The sequence below is a fragment of the Caloenas nicobarica genome, chromosome 5, assembly GCF_036013445.1.
Source record: "Caloenas nicobarica isolate bCalNic1 chromosome 5, bCalNic1.hap1, whole genome shotgun sequence".
Lineage (NCBI taxonomy): Eukaryota > Metazoa > Chordata > Aves > Columbiformes > Columbidae > Caloenas > Caloenas nicobarica.
In genome coordinates, this window is record NC_088249.1 from 40,272,631 (window position 1) to 40,294,728 (window position 22,098).

The 22,098-nt window shown below is 42.5% G+C and overlaps 1 protein-coding gene across 3 annotated transcripts in view; it reads left to right on the forward strand.

The window, feature by feature from the left end:
* Positions 1-22,098, forward strand: part of RPAP1 (RNA polymerase II associated protein 1) — a 43,723-nt gene that overhangs the window by 19,183 nt on the left and 2,442 nt on the right. For 2 of the 3 annotated variants that reach the window (XM_065636677.1, XM_065636678.1), the window contains exons 10-24: positions 394-495; positions 1,285-1,452; positions 3,766-3,948; positions 5,707-5,841; positions 6,011-6,190; positions 8,175-8,332; positions 9,656-9,835; positions 10,571-10,772; positions 12,699-12,808; positions 14,676-14,871; positions 15,807-15,956; positions 16,439-16,581; positions 17,834-18,638; positions 21,000-21,176; positions 21,758-21,814. In XM_065636677.1, coding sequence (XP_065492749.1) covers positions 394-495; positions 1,285-1,452; positions 3,766-3,948; positions 5,707-5,841; positions 6,011-6,190; positions 8,175-8,332; positions 9,656-9,835; positions 10,571-10,772; positions 12,699-12,808; positions 14,676-14,871; positions 15,807-15,956; positions 16,439-16,581; positions 17,834-18,638; positions 21,000-21,176; positions 21,758-21,814 — 2,946 coding nt within the window. The remainder of the gene's footprint in view (positions 1-393; positions 496-1,284; positions 1,453-3,765; positions 3,949-5,706; positions 5,842-6,010; positions 6,191-8,174; positions 8,333-9,655; positions 9,836-10,570; positions 10,773-12,698; positions 12,809-14,675; positions 14,872-15,806; positions 15,957-16,438; positions 16,582-17,833; positions 18,639-20,999; positions 21,177-21,757; positions 21,815-22,098) is intronic. The other variant, XM_065636679.1, reaches the window with a different exon arrangement.

Below are 22,098 nucleotides of genomic sequence, written 5' to 3' on the forward strand. Positions count from 1 at the left end.
CTTTTGTGTTGAGGTTTTTTGGTGACAAAAACCTTAGGAAAGTGCAGATGGATCATTTTCTTTTGAAACAAACTCCTGAAGAGCAGTTGGGTCTGCATGCATTAGCTGCTTTACTTTCAGAAAACTCCATTAATCCTTTTTCTCTGTAATGCCATTAAGGATCTGTGGTGTTGGAAAAAGGTGCACACACATCCTTTTCTGAAGTTCAGTTTTCTCCTGTCTCATCAATGATTAGAACCTCTTTTGCAATTGCTACAAAGCATCAAACAACATTGCATTGCAGTTTATCTCCTGTTATGCAGTATTTTACAGTTAATCTTACTTTAAAGGGCCTATTTTTACCTATTGCTGAGGTTATGTGTGGGGTTTTTTTTTCTTCTTCTTCCCATTCAGAGGGCTGGTTATTCTCTCCAAGAGCTCTTTCATTTGTCTCGCAGCCAAGTTATTCAGCAGAGGACACTGGCTCTACAGGTCTTGGGTCGTATTGTTCAAAAGGTAAGTCACTTTCCATGGAATTTCTCCCTATAATCAAGTTTCTGGTAGATCAGGGCCCAGATTCTCTGGTACAAGTTGTTTCCTTTCTACTGTTCAATGAAGGTGAGTAAAATCACCAGCAAGGCATTCTTTTTCACTGAGGATCTGTCTACTGTTAGGAAAGTTAAGTGTTGGGACATAACAAACTGAGTTTCAGGTTTCTCTGGAGGGAGATGCTCCAAGTGTTGTTCAGCAGCAGTGCTGCAACTTCAGTTCTGTTGTTGCTTTGGACACAAGTTTTTTTTGGTGTTACTTCTGTGACAAACCTATCCTTGGCAATGACCCTCTCACTCCTGTTGTCTGAGCCAGCTTCGTGATGCGCTTATTCTGTAGGAGGTGGGAATGAACCAGCCCACTCCTAGAGCAATGTGCCAATACATAAAACAAATGAATATCTACTTCTGTTCACATTTCTGCCAAACTCTTAGGGGAAATACTAACCTTTCCTCCAACAGCAGTGGAGGCAGAGAAGAAGAAACAGTGTGGTTTTGAGAAGAACAATGGGGCAGAACAGGGTGAAGTCAGAAGATGGGTCCAGACTTTAGAAAGAAACGTTTCCTGCATTAAGGAACTGGAGTTGTGTGCCTCTGTAGCATGAAAGAAGGAGCAAATAAAGAAAAAAAGAAATGACCTGCACACAGTTTGCCTGCTTTACAGCAGAAATGCAAGAGGCAAACACACAGAATGTTGAGATGTACCCAGCTGAGATGAGACAACTTTAACACTGGCTCTGTGTGGCATACATTTCAGGCCAAGGCTGGAGAGTTTGCTTCCTCCTTGAAGGGCAGCATTCTGCGTCTCCTACTTGATGCTGGGTTTCTCTTCTTGCTCCGCTTCTCGCTGGATGATGCCGTGGATAACGTCATGGCAGCATCTGTTGGTGCTCTCCGGGCTCTGCTGGTGTCACTCGATGATGAGGTGAGACAATCATTACGTGCCTGGGTTTGATTTCATGCTGACCTGTTTACAGGAATCAGAATGAGAAGATGTGGTAAGTAGCTTGAACAAAGGCTTGCTGGATGGGTTAGCTTAATGATCAATAGAACACCATTGCTGTGCTTTGAGACAGACAAGAGAGTGTGTTGTCCCAGTTTGAGAGTTTCAGATGTCTTTTCTCCTGTTTGAACTACATCTGTCCCATGATTAAATTCACTGCAGGCTTCTGAGATTCTCTTCCTTTTGACATCTTTGCAGTCTACATCAGGCTACAACTAATGTATGTGTGCAATTTAGTTTTTCAGTGTGGCCTCTTATGTGGTTGGCTTCTTGTGTTGTAGTTCTCCTGCTTCTGAACAGATTAAATATTCTCCCTGCGTTCTGTTATACCTCATAATGATGCTGTGGGTTTTTTTTCCTCATTGTCCATTTTCTGCTGTTCTAATGTGCTTCTCTTACACTGACTAATACCTGCTTTCACCTTCTCATGTGTCTTTTTTTTCTCCTTGATGCTTTTTCTTCTGTTAGAAGGTTGAAACTTCTTTTGGATATCCAAAGATACTAGAGAGCCCTGAGCAGCAAGATTAAGATGTCTTCCTGGTTGGACAGAAGCAGCCCATTATAGGCAAAGCATACTGTGGATGGCGTTTCATGTCCCTTCCATGAGAGCTGCTCCTATGTCAGGCTGCAAAGGGGCTGGTGATAGAGTGGGTAGATGTCAACTTCTTCCAGGCCTTTAGAGCTATCCCTAGTGGGGAAGCAAGAGAAATGAAAGACTGGGTAGCATTCTCCACATCTTGGTCCCTTTCTAAGATATGAGCCTAATGGTGTCCTGATAGATGAGTCCTGCCCACCCATGGTTGGTAATTATTCTTATGAATCAACTTCTTAATGTGCTTTTCCTTCTTCTGGTATTACTCTGGTTTATAACTGTGTGCAGTGCTCTGATGCTCAGATCAAAGCTTGTGGTATGACATCTCATATAAGTGGAGATTTCTGACTCTCGATGCCAAAAGCAGCATTGTGAGTGTTGTGTCAGTGCATTTTCTCATTTGGAGAGTCCTTCCTAGGGGCTCGTGCTGCTGAGTTTCAAAAGGTCTCTTGAGGGACATGGCTAGAAGTCCAGCCTTTTGCTCCAGGATTCATAAGACAAATAGGCTTTATCCCCACTATAAACACAGAAGATCAACACACGTAAAAATCGTGCTGTCTGAAGGTTTTGTTCATTCATCAGTGGCCGTGGGAAGGAAGTACCTTTCTCACTTGTTTCCCTTGGAGAGCCAGACACTCTGTCTTGTGCTTTTCCTTCTCTTGGTGGAAGGAAGGCTATAGTTCCAGGCTTGATATTCCTGATGGACTCATAGCTTCACCCCCTAAAGTCAAGCTTTTTCTGACCGTGTCTTTCACTCACCAACTTTGTTTAATATTGCACTTTTTTTGTTGTTGTTAATGTCTGATAATAACTTGTCCTTCCTTGGCACTTCATTTGAAATTTTTCAAGACAGCTCGGGGTTTAGTTGAAGTTTACTATTTCTTTTCTGACTAAATGTGATAGTTATTTCTGATTGCCGGTTCAGGAGATGGAAATTTAAAGTAGTCATTCAGTAGTGCAAATGTTTGATTTGGCTGTCTTTTATATTCTAAAACTTTTTGGGAGAAGTAGGTCTGCTATGGGAGCAATCCCCTCTCTGAATAGTGGAAAGCTCACCTATTGCAGCATTGTCCTAGGACCTGAGACTATCTGACACTGTCATTAGCAGTGAAGAAAAGACCTTCTTTTTTATTTGCTGAAGCTGCGGGGTGTTCAAGCAAAGGCCAAACAACCACGAACAGATACACCAGGCAGTCTTTATTTTAACATGCCAGTTTTTACATTATCATTCTGTATTATATGTGACCTGAATTCCACACAGGTCCAGAAATGGGACTAGACCAAAGAAATGCCAATTTTCAGGTTAACTTCTAGAGCCTTCGTGGTTTGTTTATTTTTATATGAAACATTTTTCAGTTAAGCTGCATTTCTGTTACCTGTCTAGTGAATTTAATTCACCTCACAGTAATTGCTTTTCATGGTTTCCCAAGGGTGTGTGGGTCATAGGTTGAAGTCAGTTCCCTGAAAAAGCATTGCATTCTGCTTGTACATGTTTAGAATACCCTTTCTTGTGCTCCTGTTTTCCTGGGGTGGGGTGGGAATCAAAAAAAGCATTCCGTAATCAAAAGCATCCTTGAAAATGTTTTGTCTCCCATGATTTCTTTGTGAGAGTCTTAGTTTATGTGCTTTTACTCTCCTTATAGAAATATCTTGATTGGACTTTTTCATGGTACCAAGGGATGGCTGCATTCCCCTTTGTCCCCAACAATGAGGAGGAAGAAGAGGATGAAGAGGAAGAATTAAACGGAACAGAGAAGTCTCAAGATAAAAAATTAAAAGATGAAAACAAGCCAGATCCAGATGTGGCCCGATATGATGTTGTAAAGGTAAGCACAGAGCTAGACCTGAAATCTTTTTAGGAAAATAGGTTCTGCACAGTGGCTGTGTGTGCTCTTGAAGCATCTATCCTCCTGTGTATGCCTTTAAGAACATTCTGAACAAGAATTAGAACTCTTCCCTGGCTGCTGGTGTTATGTTTCTGTCGTATATTACCAGGAGTGTAATTTTATTGATCTCTAAAAATATTGAGACTTGACCTGTGTGATTTCAGTATCATTAAGTATTTAAAACTTCATCCAGGGAAACTGGCAACAAGCACACTGCTGACCTTGTAAGGCGTGCTCGAAGGCTGCATATAGGCATGGTTTTCAAGCTCGCTTACTTGAGCTAAAAGCGAAAAGGTTCTAGCCACTATTAAAGTGTCTGTGTACACTTTTGTAAAGTTAAACATGAGCATTACAGCTAGATAGTTCAGAACTAGTTAGATTTGTACAATGACATTATTTTTGTAATTGACAAAAACTGGCTACTTAGCACTTCCCTAATTTCATTCTTTATAATTGCGTTTCTGGGATAAAGAGTTAGAGCATTTGGAAGTAATTCCTCACATATTTAAGCCTAATCCCACATTAGCGATAGGAGACCTAGAACCAGAAATCTTTATCGCAAACCCTGGTGGAGCTAATGTGACTCTCTTGCCTGCTGCAATCATTCAAACCTGTGATCACATCACTTGATCTGTGTGCTTGAGCCCATTTGAATGGCCCTGGTTAAAAGCTTCACTGGGAATATGAGTTACTGTACTTGGGCATCTGGTCTCTTTTAGAGGATTCATGATTTCAGATGTATTCTACTAGGTGACACTGTTTAAAAAGCTTAACAAAAGAGTTGTAGACAGAAGAAGTCAGAGCAGTTTGTGCTTCTGGAAACAGTTGCCTGGTTCAGCATAATGGATTTTAACTTGTTCCAAGTGGCGCAAACTCATCAGATATTTGTGATAAAATTTTCTACTGTTACAGTTGTTGTGAAATTCAATTTCACACCTGCTTATTGGCTGTTAAAACCCAATTACTCCACACAGTTGGAAAATGAGTATTTAAACTAGCAGCTGAACTTAGGCCTAGAAATACAATCTTGCTTGGCTGCAAGTTTTTAGAAGTATCAGTACTACAAACTCAGGTGTTGCGGAATTGCCTTTTCCCAAAACTAGGAATGCACAACGCTGTCGCTTAAACTGAAGATTTGTTTCCTAGGACCACCACTGGTCATGGTCTTCTGCTCTGTGAACCATAAAATAAAAATCACATAATCTCTCTGCATCTCTCTTCCTGCAAAATAAGATTATTGTCTGTTCTCTGCCTCTGTCAACTTTCTCTGCTGTAACAGGTACTGCCAGACAGTGCTGCATTAGGTGGAGGTGGTGTCTAGCCAACATGATTCAAGGAGCATGAGAACCCTTTTCAGCCACATTAGGTTTTAGTAGTCTTTAGAAGGAAGTTTGTTTTCCTATTCTCTGTTACTTACAGTTTCATACTCTGGAAAACTCAAGTATCCAAACTGCACCAATGGTCTGATTCAGAACAGAAGTTCAGTTGTTCTTGCTCTCTTGAGATAACTCTTGCTCATTTGCTAGCGTACTGTCAAATCCACAGAAACTTCTCTCTTTGTTTCCCCACTCGTAATTTTAAAACCTCCTCTCTGCAGAAGATTCAATTGAATCTGCTTTTGTCTTCCAGCAACTGCAGTGTTCAGAGAGCAATCGTTAAGAGCATAATGGACTTTTCAAAAATTTTTTTTCCTTTCAGGGACTTTTGAGGACACGGATCCAGCACCGGCTGAGGTACATCCTGGAGGTGGTACGACCTGTTCCAACAGTAGTCCTGGATATACTGCACATCCTCACCCACATAGCAAGGCACTCCTCTGAAGCATGCAGCCAGGTAAATCTCCCATTGTATGGGAGCTCCATAATGGTAGAGAAAGGTTTGAAAAAAGGGAAGAAAAAAGCAGGTAAAGTTATGGCACGGAGATTAGACAAGTGTGTGTGTTTTGTATGTCTATGTAATTGCATACCGTTAGTTATTTGTGGTGCCTGCTATTTCTCTGCAGCTGCTTGACTGTCCTCGGTTGATTGAGACCATTGTCAGGGAATTTCTCCCTACTCACTGGGATCCCCAAGTGGCTGAACCCGGGTGTTTACTCACCAGCCTCCATGGAGTTGCTTGTGCCACTGCAATGAAGTTCATCAGAGTGTTGGCATCTGGAGGACGAAATGCAACAGCCAGGCTGGTGAGTGATTCTCAGAAGAGCTTTTCTGATTACAAAGGCCTTTATTCTCTATGCCTTACTTTCCAAGTAAAAAAAGAGGATTAATTGGAGGTGAATCTGAGCTGAAGCTGAAATAATAATTGTGAAGAAGGTGCATGTGTGTGTTTTGAAGGAATTGTTGACAGCATCACAATAATAATGCCTTCTGCTGTGTACCAGTAGAAGAGCTGTCTCAAGCTTTTCTCTGCTTTTTTTTAATGTGGTGCAGTTATGCAAAATCATGTAGCACAGCTCAATGATACAGCAGCTGTTTAGAGCACACATTGGTGTGTGATACTCTGTATTCTCCTGTGTTCTGGTGATAGGCAGCTTAGGACTATAAACCAGAGATTTAATTGCTATCCTTGTGCTTTACAACCCTGGTTGAACTTTCCTGACATTCATTTGTCTTAATAACTCTGAGGTCACTTATCAGTATTTTTAACCCCTCTTATCTACTTCTGGACAGGTTTTCCACTTCAGAGGTAATTGCATTCATTCATATGGGTCATCACACTGGTGTTATAAATGTGTAACATCTATGAAGAGCAGCAGCCATTACAATGCAATGAGCACCTTGTAGGGTTTTTGGTTCAGTATTGTTAATAGCATCTAATAAATTACCATCCAGGAAATTGCTAATATCAGCAGATGAACACCAGTCTGTACTATAAAATACATAGAATAATGTGCTGATGATGGATAGTGGTATATTTAAAGGCTGTTAAGTGGTACTAGGTACATAATAGAAAATCTCTGAATATTACTCTATTTCAGGCTTTGTATACTCCAGGTATTTCAAGGCATGCAAAAATTGCTTATGAGGTTCCCACCAGTCAGGCTTTGGTTCTGTTGAACTCTCAAATGGCTCATTACAGGCACTTAAACATGGGAATGGAAGAGAATAAAAAAACTAAATCAAAATCATCAATGTAGGAATTTATTTTAGCTAACAACAAAATTCTTCCATCTTCCTCCTCTGGAAGTAAATTTGACTTTGCCCCCTCTTCTGTAGGAGGGGTGTCAGAATTCATAGTTTGATTCATCAGCTCCTTTGCTTTCTTGCTAGTGTGCATTGATTTTCCTACAACGTGTCTCTAAGCATTTGAATTTTAAATTTTCTATAATATGTCCTCGTGTTGTGAAAAAAACATTGTTAGCTCATTTGTTTAGACAGAGTGCATACAACCTTTTGTATGTGTGGGAGAAGGAGAGAGAAGCTCCTTTTCATGGTTAAGCAAAAATACCCAGTTGTTGGGGAGGATAAAAATTATTTCTAGAGAACTGCAAATGAGTCATGTCATGCTTAATTCAATGCTAAAATAACCTCAGAACATTTCCAAGGCATCAAAATTCTATAATCTTATAAAAGTAATAGGCAGGAGGTACCCTTTTTATAAAATAAACACAGAATTGTAGAAAGATTTTGATTGTAGGGCCTCTGAAAGCCACTTATTGTGACCTCTCAAAAAGAATATTGGCATCAATTCAGGACTTTTCTATACAGTGTTTTTCATAAGATATATCTTTACATGTAGTCTTGACTAATAGAGTTCTATTTATGACTACTTAAAGAAGGATAATTATATTTCTTAAAAATCAGTTAAATGCTGCAGAGAGCATCCAAAACAAGAGCGTGTGTGGGTTAGATAAACCCCTGTCTGGAATGATTTAGGTGTAGTTGATTTGTGTTAGGAATGGATTAGGTAACACCTAGTCATCCCTTCCAGGAATATTTCTCTCCTAATAGCCATTGACCATCTATTGGTCCTTTGGAGTACACTCCTTAAGATTACACAAGATAAAGACAGATTTGAACAGTGCAAGAAGAGTTGGAACGAGCTGAATTGAAATCTGCAGCTCTTTTGGTGTGTCAGAGTAATGAGCTAATGCTGCATGCAACTGCTGTCACTCATCCCTTTGTCTTTTTTTGGTGTGCATTCTTGTTTGTTTGATTGTTTTACAGCTTAATAAATTTGAAATGAAAAGCCGGTTAAGTCGATTTATAGCTGAAGACCCACTGGATCTGCCCCTGCCAAGGGAAGAAGCTGTCAGGCTGAGCACTGAAGCCTTCCGGCTGTGGACTGTGGCGGCTGGTTACGGTCAGGCCTGCGATCTCTACAGGTACTGTCCAAAGCTGGAGAGCTGGAAGTGGGGGCACCATGGGGGAAATGGACGTCCTGTTCCAGAGGGGCAAATACAGGCATCTCCAGCTCAGTCTCTACTCCCTTCAGGGAGTCTTGTCTCCACTTTTCTGGCCTCTTGCAGTAAAACTCACAGTTCCTTAAAGGTATTTGTGTTGAGGATTACCTTTTTTCTGGTTGTTCTTTATCTCCTGTGTTTAAGCACTGGTATTCTGTTGTTTCCTCTCTGAACTATGGGAAATCCCCCTAATGTTTTAGGGCTACATATTTTACCTCTTGAAGGCATGAATAATATGTGCTTGTGTGACATCAAGACACATAGTTTGCAGCACATGTAGGATTGAATCTGACGACCTAAAGGCAGACTGTGGGCAGCCGTCACCAGCATGCATGCCAAGTGAGGCAGACTGGTGCAAACTCTGCGTGCTGCCTCCTCTTTCACTTCAGTACAAGTTCTTGTGCTTGACTGTCAAGGTCCGCACTAGGATAAGTCTGACCTACCTCAAGTGTTGAATCTTCTTCCTGTAATTGCACTGACTTGGAAGCACAGGGTTGGCTATAGAGTTGCTCTGAAGAGGAGTAAAAGGGAGGCCAGTGTTAAGTTTCAGAAGGGACATTCTCTCTCTGCAATGGCATTTTGTGTTCTCCAGCCCAATCAGGTGTATTGATTAATAAAGAGTAAAAACTATATATAATTTTTAGCACTGTAAATAACGTTGAGGAAAGAGAAGCAGCAGAAGATTCCTTAAATTTGCATGATTATAACTGTGGATACTTTGGCTGAGAATTTGAGAACTAGGAAAGCAAGAATAAAAGTAGTTTTTCCAAGAGCTTATCGGAATGCTTGGAAGCAGAGTATTAGGTAGGTGCCATTCAGATGAATTTGGAATGACAGTATTCTTCCCTTGTCATCTTTTTTCCATGTCGGTTTACTTTTGTTATTTTGGTTGTGGTGGTGGTTCTCAATCTTATTTTAGCAGTCTTTATAAATATGTGATGGGAGGGTGTAAAGAAGATAGAGCCAGGTTCTTCCAGTGGTATGAAGTGGAAGTACAAGAAGCAATGGACACAAATGGAAATACAGGAAATTTCAGTTAAGCGTAAGAAAAAGTTTTACTGTGAAGGTGATCAAAGACTTGAGCAGGTTGCACAGGAAGATTGTGGACTCTCCATTCTTGAAGATAGTCAAAATCCAACTGGACACGTTCCTGGGCAAACTTGCTCTATCTGGCCAGGGAGTTGAACTATAAATGATCTCCAGAGACCCCTTCCAACGTCATTTCTTCTGTGATTCATACTACAGGGATCTCTACCCTGTGCTGGTGAGGATACTGCAGTCCCTGCCTGAATTGCTCAGCACTTGCCATGGGAAGAGCCCTATGGTCGAGTTGTCTGTCCAGCGAGCTGCAGCAGTGGTTACTCTGCTGACACATGTGACACAGACAGCAGGCTGCACGGCAGAGCTGCAGGCCAAGCTGAGCAGGTAGGCCCTCTCTGTCACCAGTTCTGCATATCTGAGTAGTTTGCATCTTGTCTTCCCTCTCTTTGGTTTGGAGACCTGGCTGTCACCTTCTTTTTTTTTTTCCTTCATTTTAACTGATTTGCTGTCCCACATGTGAATCCCTGCATGGTGGAGTGTATTCCCTCTGACACAGGGTCAGAAGGCATGTCTAGTCTGACAGCTGTCTACCTACTAGCCTGGTAAGAGGCCGAAGTAAAAATCTGTGGGGCAGAAGAGCAGTGTTAGCCAAATGCTCTGCTGAAAGGAGCTGGGAAGTTCCTTTAACCTTCCTTATGGGGAAAAGAAGGTAATCTCCCCGAGGAATGGAGGAAAGAACCTCTCTGCAGACAGAATTAAGAGGTTGGTTGTTTTGGTAGACACCAAAGCAGTAGGATTTGCTGTAGACACAGGTCCTTCTGGTGAAAAGCAAGAAACTTTAACTAAAGCTGGATACTGAGGTAGCATGTCTGGTAAAACAGAGTATTGCAGGTTAAGAAACTTTCATGAGTAGATTCTGCATTCGTCCTTTCTGCCTGGATTGATTTGGTCTGGTCTGCGGGAATGTGCAAAGACTGTTCTCCCCTGGTGGCTGTTGACAGATACCGCCTTCTAGACTAAATGCAGCTGGAAATCTTACTATTAAAAATAGTGATTTAGAGAGAGAATTGTTTCTGAGGCATGTTGGCTATACTGTGTCATTGGTCCATTGTGTTTCAGTAATAGCTCTGAAGATGGTGAACAGATTCCACCTCCTCCAGTGGTGTGGAATCAAGTGTCAGGCCTACAGCCCTTCATTGAGACCGGTCTGAAAAAAATTCTCCAGGAGATATCCCAGACAGAAACTTGGCAAACTCTCCAGCCTCTGACCACAGCTTATGTGATCTATTTGGGAGTTTATTACAGCGCTTGCAGCCAACAGGTAGGACCTGAAAATGCAGAATGTCTTTTCATCTCACCAGCAGCAGTTTGTGTGTTACCTCTGAAAACATGAACTTACAGGCAATACTGAAAGAGACAGACATTGAAGCATCAAGCTGAGGACTAGATTTTATTGACCACAGCTCATATCTAGGCTGCATGGCATTTAGAGTCAGATAGGTCTGCTGATCCTTCATGTTAGCAGTGCCAAATATAATTGTCTGCCTTTCTTCCTTTGGGCTCAGAGCCTCGATCAAGGTACGTGGTAGTGCTGTGACTGTTCTGATTTACTGCAGAGATCCAAAGCACAAAGCAAATATGACCTAATTTGGTTTGTCAGTCCTTTTTCCTTGTGGGCTAAATCAAGTTGCACATTTTTGCTTTTGCTGTGGTCTGAGAGCTTACATGCGAACAGTGACGCTGCAATGATCTGGCTGGAAGATTGAGCATTGAGGGTAATGCCATATGAACTTCAGACGGGAAACAATAAAGATAAATTTATTTGCTGCCCCACTGACATCCAAGGTCAAATTCTGTAACCCAGTTACAGCTGTAGGATGTGACCATCTTCTAAACTGAGTTTTCTAAAGGTGGCAGGCACATCAGTGTGGTGCTGTTGAGGAAAAATATCTTGTACTTCTGCTGTGTTAAAGAGTCATGTTCTAAATATAAATGCAAGTTTCCTCTTTGCTGCCCAGCTGACATGCCCGAGTTTTGACCTGGGAGAGCTGGTTTTGGGGTGTGGGTGTGATTTAATGGCTGTAGTTATTCACACTTCTGCAACTCCTCTGAAACTTGCCCAAAGCAACAGAGTTTGTTAGTTGTGGCTGTGGTAGAAACCACCAGTATCTTTCTAAGATGTCTTCGGTGCCCCAGAGGTTGGCCTTCACATGCTGTCTTTAAGGCCTGAGCATTAGAGGATGAGGGTAACCAAGAGGTTAATACTCCTTTTCAACCTTTATAGATATCCCAAAAGAGTGGCTGACAAAATAATTTCTTAAGTCCTTGAACTATGACATAAGATTTTTTTATTTCCACTTTAAAAAAAAGTTCAATCATCTACCTGTGGTTAGCTAATCTGATTAAAAGTTTAAAAATAAAATTGCATGTAGCACGTTTGAATGGACTAGTGCATAAAAAAATCAACTGGTACAGTAACTAGATGAGTGTATACTGGGACCTTCTTGGAATATTTTTGTGAGATGACTGAGAACTGAGGTTAACATATTCATGTAGATTTTACTGATTTCTGGAAGGGGATTTCACCGTGGGTAAAATTAGATTTTATTTTATAGAATTGAATATTTCTGTATCCTAAAGCATTCTAACGAAGGGAAAGAACACTAATATTTGCCAGCATGTTCCTTCAACCTGGAATATTGCTTACTAGGGTTGGAAGAATTTGGATGGTTCTCTAAAAGCCACAGATCCTCCTCTGTGCAGTGTTCATCCACAGTCATGCTTTGATGGGTAGGTCAATCACACTTTATACAGTTGATTTTATTTATTTATTTATTCATTTTCTTTTTAATAATTTTGTTTTGGAAACACTCATGGTGCCACTCAGTTTTCTCAAGGTAGTTCTGATCACCTTTGTGTCATCTTCAATTTAAAAGCAAAGATCAGCACATAGCTGGTATGGGGAAGGGGGTTTAGCCACTTTGGGCAAGTTTTCATATAGAGAATCTTGATCCCAAGGATCCCAAACCCTATTTCCAGACAATTAAGAAATCTCTGTGATAATTTTAATACTTGAGTATGAGACCACCTTGAGCTCTGGCCGTGGGGCAGCTCTACCCTAGAGCTGATGTGGTCTGAGAAAAAGATCATAAACACAGAGAAAGCGATGAAATCAACCTTTCTTTTTGCCCTCACTGGAATGCCTTAATTCACCATCTTTTCTTGTCTTTCTCCATGTCTCCTGCAGCCATCAGTCAATCCAGTTGACTACTTAGAGGAGCTGGAACGTTTGACATCTGAGGTGCTGCAGCCCCTTCTCAGCCAGCCAGCCATACACAGCATGTGGGACTTGCTCAGGTAAAATCATTTCACCGCTAAGATGCTGTTGCCAGACACTAAGGGAGCCTCATTTCTGTACTGTGTGGCAGTTTTCCCTCTCCATTTCTTTCACCCTGTATATATGTGCCCCGTATGTGTGAATTACAGTGTAGTAGGGCTCTGTCTGCACCCTGCTTTGTCTTCTCTCCCGTCAGAGCAAACAGCATGATGGCTGCAGAGGTTGTCCAGTTCTTCCTTTCTTACTGGTGCTACTGCATGGTCTATATCTCTTCCCTTCCCTGTACCTGTGTTTTTTCATATCAATTTCAGATTGATTTTAGTCACTCTTGGCTTTGATTCTTCTTTGGTTTCATGGGTTTAAAAAAAAGTAACATCAATTTGAGTTCCTCTTACATTGAGGAGGTGAATGTGTGTGTACACGTACCATTCATGTGCTCTGTGTGATGCTGCCTATATAAAATAATTTAGACTCTCATCTTTAAGCTCCTGCAGAGCTTCACTAAGGCCTTGAAAGCCCCTGCAGGAAAGTGAAAGGCCAGATACCAAACTGTTCTTTCAGACATTTGGATAACATAATCTTTGTCTCGGGCTCTGGGAACTGTTCAGCACTGCAGATAGTCATCTTTGCTGTAGAGGGAGCTTTGCTACTAGCCTGTGATCAGTCCTCTGGAGAAAGCAAAACCCGAAAGGCCTAACTTGTAGTCAGGGAGACAGCCTGCTGCTTCTGAGAACATCTGATATAAGGCCTCTTGAAATCTTTGGGTTTAAGTGATATTTGAATGGTCACCAAACAGTTTGGCCCATGTTCTTTCATGATGGAGAACTGAGGTCCGAAGCTCTTAGCACTAAAGGTGCCAACACAAGGACACTCATTAGACCATTTCCTGCCTGTCCCTGCGGTCTGAAAACAATGGGTTTGGTCAGGCTGTAAAAGCCCATCAGCAAGAAATCTCCTAAGCTGATCTTAATATTGGCTGGTAAAAATGAGGAGTCAGTTAATCTCTGCCCTAATATTTTGGCAATCTCGTCTAACCATTCTAGGCAGGTTAGGGCCAGGAGTTCAGGGTGCTCTATGAGCCCCGGATGTGTTCACGCATCTCCTACATAGTAATGCCAGTGGAACGAGGTGCAATGCATTTAAAGAATTAGTTCTCTGTCAGAGGGTAACGATACAGATCTTTGGCAGGGCTTGCCCTGTTGCCCTTTTGCTGTTGAGCAACACACTTGTGGTCATTCTTCCTTTTAGTGGTCTTGCCTGTAGAGACATAGTATGTCTCGTGTGGGCCCTGTAAGCACTGCTGGTATGGAAAGTTCTAGTTTTACCCGCAGAGAGTGAGCACACACACCAAGAGCGGTGTGCATGGTCATTGGCATGTACATTAAAGCTAGGTTCTTTCTGAATAGACTCTAAAATCATGCATTTCATGAGTACATAAGGAACAGCGTTTTTGCAATGTCTATTTTAGGTATAAGCTGGCCTTTCGGCTTTGCCTACCAGTTATTATTGAAATGTCTTGAGTAAGTGGACAGCTTTATTAGCCTGGTTTATGTATGTACATGGGGAAATGTGTATTTTTTTTTTTAATCAAAGGCCCAATGCTTTCAAATGTTCGACATCAGAGGTGCGCCACTGCCTCAGTATTTCTGCATGTCATGAACAATTTAGCTGAAGATGAGAGTTCATTACAGTTCACTGGCAGTAGCTTGTGTGGTGACTGTACTTACTTGACCAAATGTGATACTAGTTTTTTTCTTTCACAGTCTTCAGGGCTTCCATTTTACTGCAATGTGTGGCACAGTTCATATAGTAACATTCCTACAAGACTATTCTTCGGCAGTATGAGTGCTTTTGACCTGACACCTCTCTCTTTATCTGTTCACACAGGCCATGTTCTGCTTTGTGCAACCCTCTGTCCTGTTCCCCAGCACCAGAATCTGTCTTCAGCATTGCGTCTCTGAGTTGCGCTGGAGGCAAACCTCCTCTGAGCCTGGTTGGCTCCAAGTCACCCTTCCCCTTCCTCACTGCCCTTCTGTTTCTCATCAATAGCATCACTCACATTCACAAAGGCCTGACCAACCAGGTGAGAACGGACTTTTTCACTGTAAGTTCAAGGTGAATTATGATATACTTGTGAGGGAGGTTCGTATTTGTATCTTTCCAGGCTTAAGGGTGATGTTAGTAGGACTACTAAAAAGAAATTTCATGTGTTTTTATTTTAAAAATATCAAAATACTATAGAGAGAAATACCCCAATTTTCAGAACAGGTGGGATGAGGATTTGAAAAATATCTTCTGTCTTTGAATTCCAATATCTAGTTAACACTGGGAAGCTGTAATTATAGAACAGGTGATGAATGATGATGACACTTAAAGGATGGATTTACAAAGAGCATTGAGAAGAGTGAAATAACTGTTTGGCTAAGTGAAATAAACTAGCTGAGTGTCAGAGGAGAAAAGGAATGGTTGAAGGGTATATAACAAAAAAAATGGAATAAAATTAAACAAGAGAATGAGTGCTGCAGTAGCTGAAGAGGTTTTTTTCCACTTCTGGTTGTCCTGAGTTTTTGGAATCAGAGAGTCATGGAAGATTGCAAACCGTGAAGAGGAAATGGCAGAGCCCTTGAGAGATGGCGTACCTAGCATAAGCTTTCTCAAAGCCTTCTATGGTCCCCTTATGTTGAATTAGCTAACCAATAACTAATAGGAGTATCTGGCTAGATGAGAGAGAAATGTCTTAAGCCACTGGCCAGACTTCTGCCTTACAAAGCACTATGGAAAACGTAGGCAGTGACTGTTGGTTACCTGAGGTGGGGGGTGGTCATGATGGATGCAGGTGAGCCCTGAGGCAGAAAAGCAGATATTTATCAGGCTATTTTAAATATCCCTTTTGGAGTAGCCAACAGGAATTCTCATGTGAGAGGGTAGGGGGTAGTCCTTGGAGAGGGCTATATTTTACTTCCCTCCAAGCATGAACTGTCTTAGTAGTATTTGTCTCCACTTCTGATTTCTTTATAGTACAGCTCTGTGCTGGGGATCAGAGGCTTGAAGGATTATCTGCATCAGAGCTGCCAGACCGGACTTCCCTCTGTAACACCCTCATCTGCCTGGATCCTGCGCCATGAGTATCACCTGCAGTACTTTGTGTTAACATTGGCTCGGAGAATGGTATCTTTATTAGTCCTTTACTGGTCTTTACATTTCTTTCACCTGAGGAATTGATTCACCCTGGCCTCTCTAGCTTGGTGTGTCAGACTGGCAGCTTGTCTTTGCATCCATCATCTTTCTTATCTCTGACTTGGGTCTGGTGACTTTTCAGCTGTCTTTTATGCCCTGTTAGCAAATAATATCTTTACAGTTACTGATGTGGGGATTTAGATCCAAAATACTTTGGCAAAATTATGTCTCTGCCTGTCTTTGGGATAGAGTGAGAACAAAGTTTTCAAGTGTGCTGCTAAAAAAGATATCTGACTATCCAAGACAATCAGGGGGAAGCAGAAAGATCTCAGTATGGACACTGACTGTTCTTGCAGTCTGCCTCAGTCTCTCACTTTCCAGTGAGATCTGTATATCTGTTGAACCTCCTGTCCTTGTTGATTGCCTTGACAAATGATACAGTGCTTTTACCTGTTGTTTTGTTTCCTGTACAGGCAGGCACTTGTCCAGATTATGCCCAGCATGCCTCACTCCATCACTGTGTTGCCATGGTGTTGCTAAGCCGGCTGTTGCCAGGGAGTGAGCATCTGGCTCACGAGGTCCTACTGGATCTGGCCTTTAATCCAGAGTTTCTTCTGTAAGCTTTGAATTTTTTCCTTTCTGTAGTCTGGAACATGGATATACTTGGGAAAATTGAAAAAGGTCACGTTGGCACTGCAATTTTTTCATAACTTTTGGCCTTTAATAGGGCCTGTATTTGAACTTCAGTGACTCATTGGCATATTCTCCAGTCATGGAGCCGTCTAATCAGACAAGCGGTGCAGTTGCAAATATCTCTCCAGTGTACCAATGTTGAGAAATGTGACTAGTTTCTTCTGATCACCTCTGTGGTAAGATTTGTGCAATTCCTGATAGCACTGATTCTCACTAAGAATCTGCCATCCTGAGAGCAGTGAGTCTAGAAAATACTTGGGAATTTGACATAGCCTGAAAAGCTTATTATGTCTTCCTTAAACCCTTATTATACAAGTTCTTCTGCAAATTTTTGCTCATTTGACAACTGTGATGTCTTCCACCTTGCATCGGAAGAAATCACGAGCGTCTCAAATGTGAAGCCTCCCATGTTTGTTCAAGAAAATGGTAGCAGTTTATCTTGTTCATCACAATCTCTCTGGAATTTGCCATGGTGCATCCCTGTAGGAAGTTGGACCAAGGTGCTGCAAGGAGATGCTATAGTTTTCCAGAAATAAGGATTTTTTTTGTTGTTGTTTTTTTTGTTTTGTTTTGGTTTGGTTGTTTTGTTCACCAAATCTGCTATAGAGCTGCCATTTCATGAGAATTTGGCAAGTAATCTGATACCATGACCAGTCTCTGGTCTGAGATCGTGGCACATGGATTTGACAAAGATACCCCCAATTTCTAACTACTGGTCTGTATGGTTCCCCTGACCTTGCCATTACCACCTGCAAAGCTACTGTTTCAAGAATTGTCTCATTGATTCACATAGGGATATGTGGTATTTCATCTCAGCACCCTGACAGCTGTGTTGGTATAATAAGCAGACTGCCTCTCTGGACAGGGTTGTAGCCTCCACACCAGACTGCTGGCATGTGGAGTTTTTTCATGGCAAAGCCTTAGTGTTGCTAACTCCAAATGTAGTTCTGTGAATTCCCTGTAAATGCCAAGATAGCTGATGCTTTACGGGCACTCAGAATTATCACAGCTGAATGCTGTGCAAAGTTTTGTGAGTGCTGCGCATATACCATGCTCCCTGATCCAGGAAGACTGTAGAGATTAATTTCTGTGGTGTTATGTTTGTTTGGTGTATTGTAGTAGTGTTTTGTTTTGGTTTTTTGTCTCTTAAACTGATGTTTGTCTTTATCTTACAGTGAAGGGAAAGCTGGAGGGCCAGAAGCAGCTGACTTCTCTGATATCCTGCATCTGGGTACCGGTGCCAAACTGGCACAGCCTGGCTCTGCGGCAGCGTTTTTTTCAAAGGCTACTCGTGGTGCCCTGCTGAGAGAATCATACCAGAATCTGCCTTTCATCCGCTCCTGCTACCTTTCTCATTTTGTCCACTTGCAGCCTACCCTTACACGTTCCCAAGCATCCTACCAAGGACGGAATTACCTCATCCAGTCCATGCTGCTTCCTGAGGTCAAAGGGCCCATCCTGCCTTCAGACTGGGTTTTCTTTCCGCTTATCAGCCTCTACAACAAAGTGACTAATGCAGAGACACGTGGGGCTGTATTGAACTCTCTCCCACTTGATCTTGTCAACACTGTGACCTGGAACCTGCAGTGGGTCTTGTTACTGGAAACCTGGCGTGCTAAAACCCTTCAGAGCATCCCCACTGCTGCCAAACTTGCACGGCTTATGTGTGTCTTCCTCACAGGTGGTGACCTCTTTCTAGAGGCACCGATCCACCACTACACAGCTGCCCTTCTCTCTGTGTATTGCCAACCCAAGGCATTGGACTCCCTGAACTTGGATGCTCCTCTCCCTGGTTTGGCATCCTTCCACGATCTCTATATAAGTCTCCTGGAGCAGTTCGAAGGTGTCTCCTTTGGAGATCCACTCTTTGGAGTCTTCGTTCTTCTACCTCTACAGAAGCGTTTCAGTGTTCACCTGCGTCTCGCTGTTTTTGGGGAGCACACGAGTATCCTGCGGGCACTGGGAGTGCCGCTCCAGCAGGTAATCCTGGTTTATGGCGTTTGCCTGTCACTGCATATTTCTGGGTTACAGGGCTCTTGCTTGGGTTTCTCCAACCTTGATTTGGGCATCCTCTCAGCACTTCCCTTTCTCCTGAGGGACAGAGTCTCTGAAGAACAGAGTCCAGCCCCTGTAGGTACAGGCCCTTGTCACATAATCATTTTCAGAAACCTGTTGAATGTTGTTTTGAGAGCAGATAGTGTGTATTTGTGGAGGGCAGGAGCTGTGAAATTGTTCAGTCTTAGTGGAAACTGTCCCACACCCTGCTTGGTCTAATAATTGAAAACCACTTTCTAATTTATGGCCTATATGTATGAAGGGCCAGTGTGCACCCCATGTTCTGCCAGCAATTACTTTTCCCTTAAATAAGTCTTTTCTCACCTTGATGAGAACCTTTTCCTTGCTCCATGCATGTTGTAAACCAGTCATTTTCCCTCTCAACCATATTTCTACATTTAGTTATAATGGAATCATGCTTTGCTGAGTAACTTGGCAAGAAAATTTGATCTGTCAAGTGCAGGACTGCATTTCTTTTGAATGAGCAGTGCGCAAGAGATGGAATTTAGATGGCTTTAAGTTCTGTGTCAGTTGACAGACAATACCTGATCTATCCTGAAGTTTGCTAATGCAAAGATAACCTTTCATTTTTTTTTTCTTTCCAAACAACCGTGAACCAGCAGTTTACCGTTGTGTGGTTGCAGTGCTTTTGCTCTGGTTGTAGTAGCTCTGAGGCTAGTTTTTCTATATCATTACGGCCAGATGAGCCTTTGTTTCTTAAGCCAGGTAAGCCAAGATATTCTGACCTGTTCATTATGGTAAGCTCTCTGTTCTCTTGATGTTCCCAGTAGCCCTTCCCTGTCTCTATTTCAGTTCCACAAATATATGTAGGAACAGAGCTGAAAACCATATTCCAGTTGATAGCCTTAATTCTACATCACGTGCTTTATCTTGTCTTGATCCCTCAACACCAGATCCCTCAGTACCATTGGAATTGTGGCACATGTTACAGTGGAGAGCATTTCAAAGCAGATTGTTTTTCTTGTGCTTAGGAATTTTATAAATGGCAAGTACTTTGAACAATGTTCTCAGTGCAGTGTTGTTTGAAAACAAACCATGCGTTGGAAAATTTGAGCAAAACCACTTGAGGAGGTGGTGTTTGTCTGCATTTTTATCCCTTTTTGTCTTGAGTTAAAAATGCCCTAGTGGGCAGTAGGAATACCCTAGCGGGCAGACTGCTTTCTGAATTGACTAAAATCAATTATTGTCTTTAATTGTGCAAAGAAGATGCTTCAAAGTGAAATACGTAATTTTAGCCTAGAGAACTTACCTCAAAATTGAGAAGAATAAAAATTGGACTTCCGGAGAGGGGAGAAGCAAACAAGACCAAGTTGTTACTAAAAGCTTTTCTAACCTGTTTTTCGAAGCCAGACAATGAGGTCAGAAAATGATGGAAACTTCACTTAACAGCAACATTAATTCTGGCACATATATCTGCTTTCCTTTGCTGGCTAAATGCATAGATCAGTGTAAGCCCCTCTGGTACATCAGCAGGATGTGGTGCTGTTGAAAGTACTGTCTCCTCACTTTGAAACCACTCTTCCTACCTGTGCCAAAAAGCAGCTGCAGTGATTTCACCAGTAAAAGATCTCTCCATAAAGCTGAAGAGGTCTTGAGGATGCTTTTTCAAAGGCATGTTACATTAGTCAGTGTGGGCTGTAGCAGCTCTGCTCCATATAGGAGTCATGCCACCGAGGTACATCAAGCTACTGGAGAGTGTCCAGAGAAGGGCTACCAAGTTGGTGAAGGGTTTGGAGAGGAAGCCGCATGAGGAGTGGCTGAAGTCACTTGGTTTGTTCAGCCTGGAGGAGACTAAGAGGAGACCTCATCATGGTCTACAGCTTCCTCACAAGGGGAGGAGGAGGGGCACGTGCTGATCTCTTCTCTTTAGCGACCAATGACAGAGGCCAAGGGAATGGCAGGAAGATGTGCCGGGGAGGTTTAGGTTGGACATTAGGAAAAGGTTCTTCACTCAGAGGGTGGTGGAGCACTGGAACAGGCTCCCCAGGGAGGTGTCACGGCCCCAAGCCAGACAGTGTTCAAGAAGAGACTGGACAATGTCCTCAGACACGTGGTGTGAACTGTGGGGTTGTCACATGCAGGGACATGAGTTGGATTCGATGATCCTTGTGGGTCCCTTCCAATTCAAGACATTCTATGATTCTATGTTATATGGGAGTGCACACACAAACAGCTGGGGAAGGGCACCCTAAAGTCATGAACTTCCCCTCACTACTTAAACCCTGACAAAAATTGTAATGTTGCATCTGGGTGGGTTTGTTGCAGTTTCCTGTGCCTCTCGAGCGATACACTTCCCCTCCCGAGGATAACTTGAACCTCCTGCGACTCTACTTCCGAACGCTGGTCACTGGTGCACTGCGCCACACCTGGTGCCCTGTTCTTTATGTGGTGGCTGTGGCTCATGTGAACAACTTTATTTTCTCCCAAGACAGCACGATGCAGGTAAGTAATGGATAGCAGAGCCTCAGGGCTAGAAGCTTTGGGTTTTGCATCTGCTCTTCCCAAGGGTCCACTGTGGCTTGTGGTGAGTCACTGACCCTGGACAGCAGCTCTTGTTCATTATACCCTAAAGCACTTGCATTAGTGGTAGCCAATCCTACCTAAGCCTTTGAAGCCAGAAACTATGTGGGCTATGGTGGGGGAAGACTGGAGCAGAGAGGATGAGGGAGGTGATCAAGCAGAGAGAGCTTGTAATAGGTTTAACCTCTGCCTGGAGCAATCTTAATGTGCAGAGTGATCTTTCACCAAGCAGAAGCCCTCCCATGGCCTTGGGTCCTCTAGCAGTGTTTACTTGTGCTAACCTACAATTGTACCTGAAAGTTGGGAAGTCAGCTGAGTTTCAGGTCAGGAGAAGGACGAGAGAGGCAGGATCCAAGCGACAGCCATCTCAAGCCCTTTCTGATGGAACAACCTGCTCTTTGGAGCACCATCATAGTGAGCAAAGCATCCTCCTGGAGTGCTGTATGCATGTCAGCAAAGGTAGCATTGTGCCATATTAAGCAAAGTGTGTGTTTTGTTCCCAGGAGACTGATGCTGCTCGGAAAAGCATGCTGCGGAAGACGTGGCTATTGGTGGATGAGGTAGGACCTGTAAAGTTCAGTCTGTGCCACCGGGACTTAAATTTTTCAGACATGGTACTCCTACAGATTTACCTTTTGGCTTTTGAAATTTGTGTTTAACTACCTTGCTTATTTGAGAATAGGAGGAGATTAGCAGCACGATTTTGACCTGAGATGGCTATAAATACTGTTATCCAGTTCTTGGAGTAGTTGAACTCAAAGCACTGAGCCCATTGGAACCTAGATGAATCTTCTGTATATATTTCTGTACATTTTGCCCAAGCAGCATTATATCTGGATAGTGG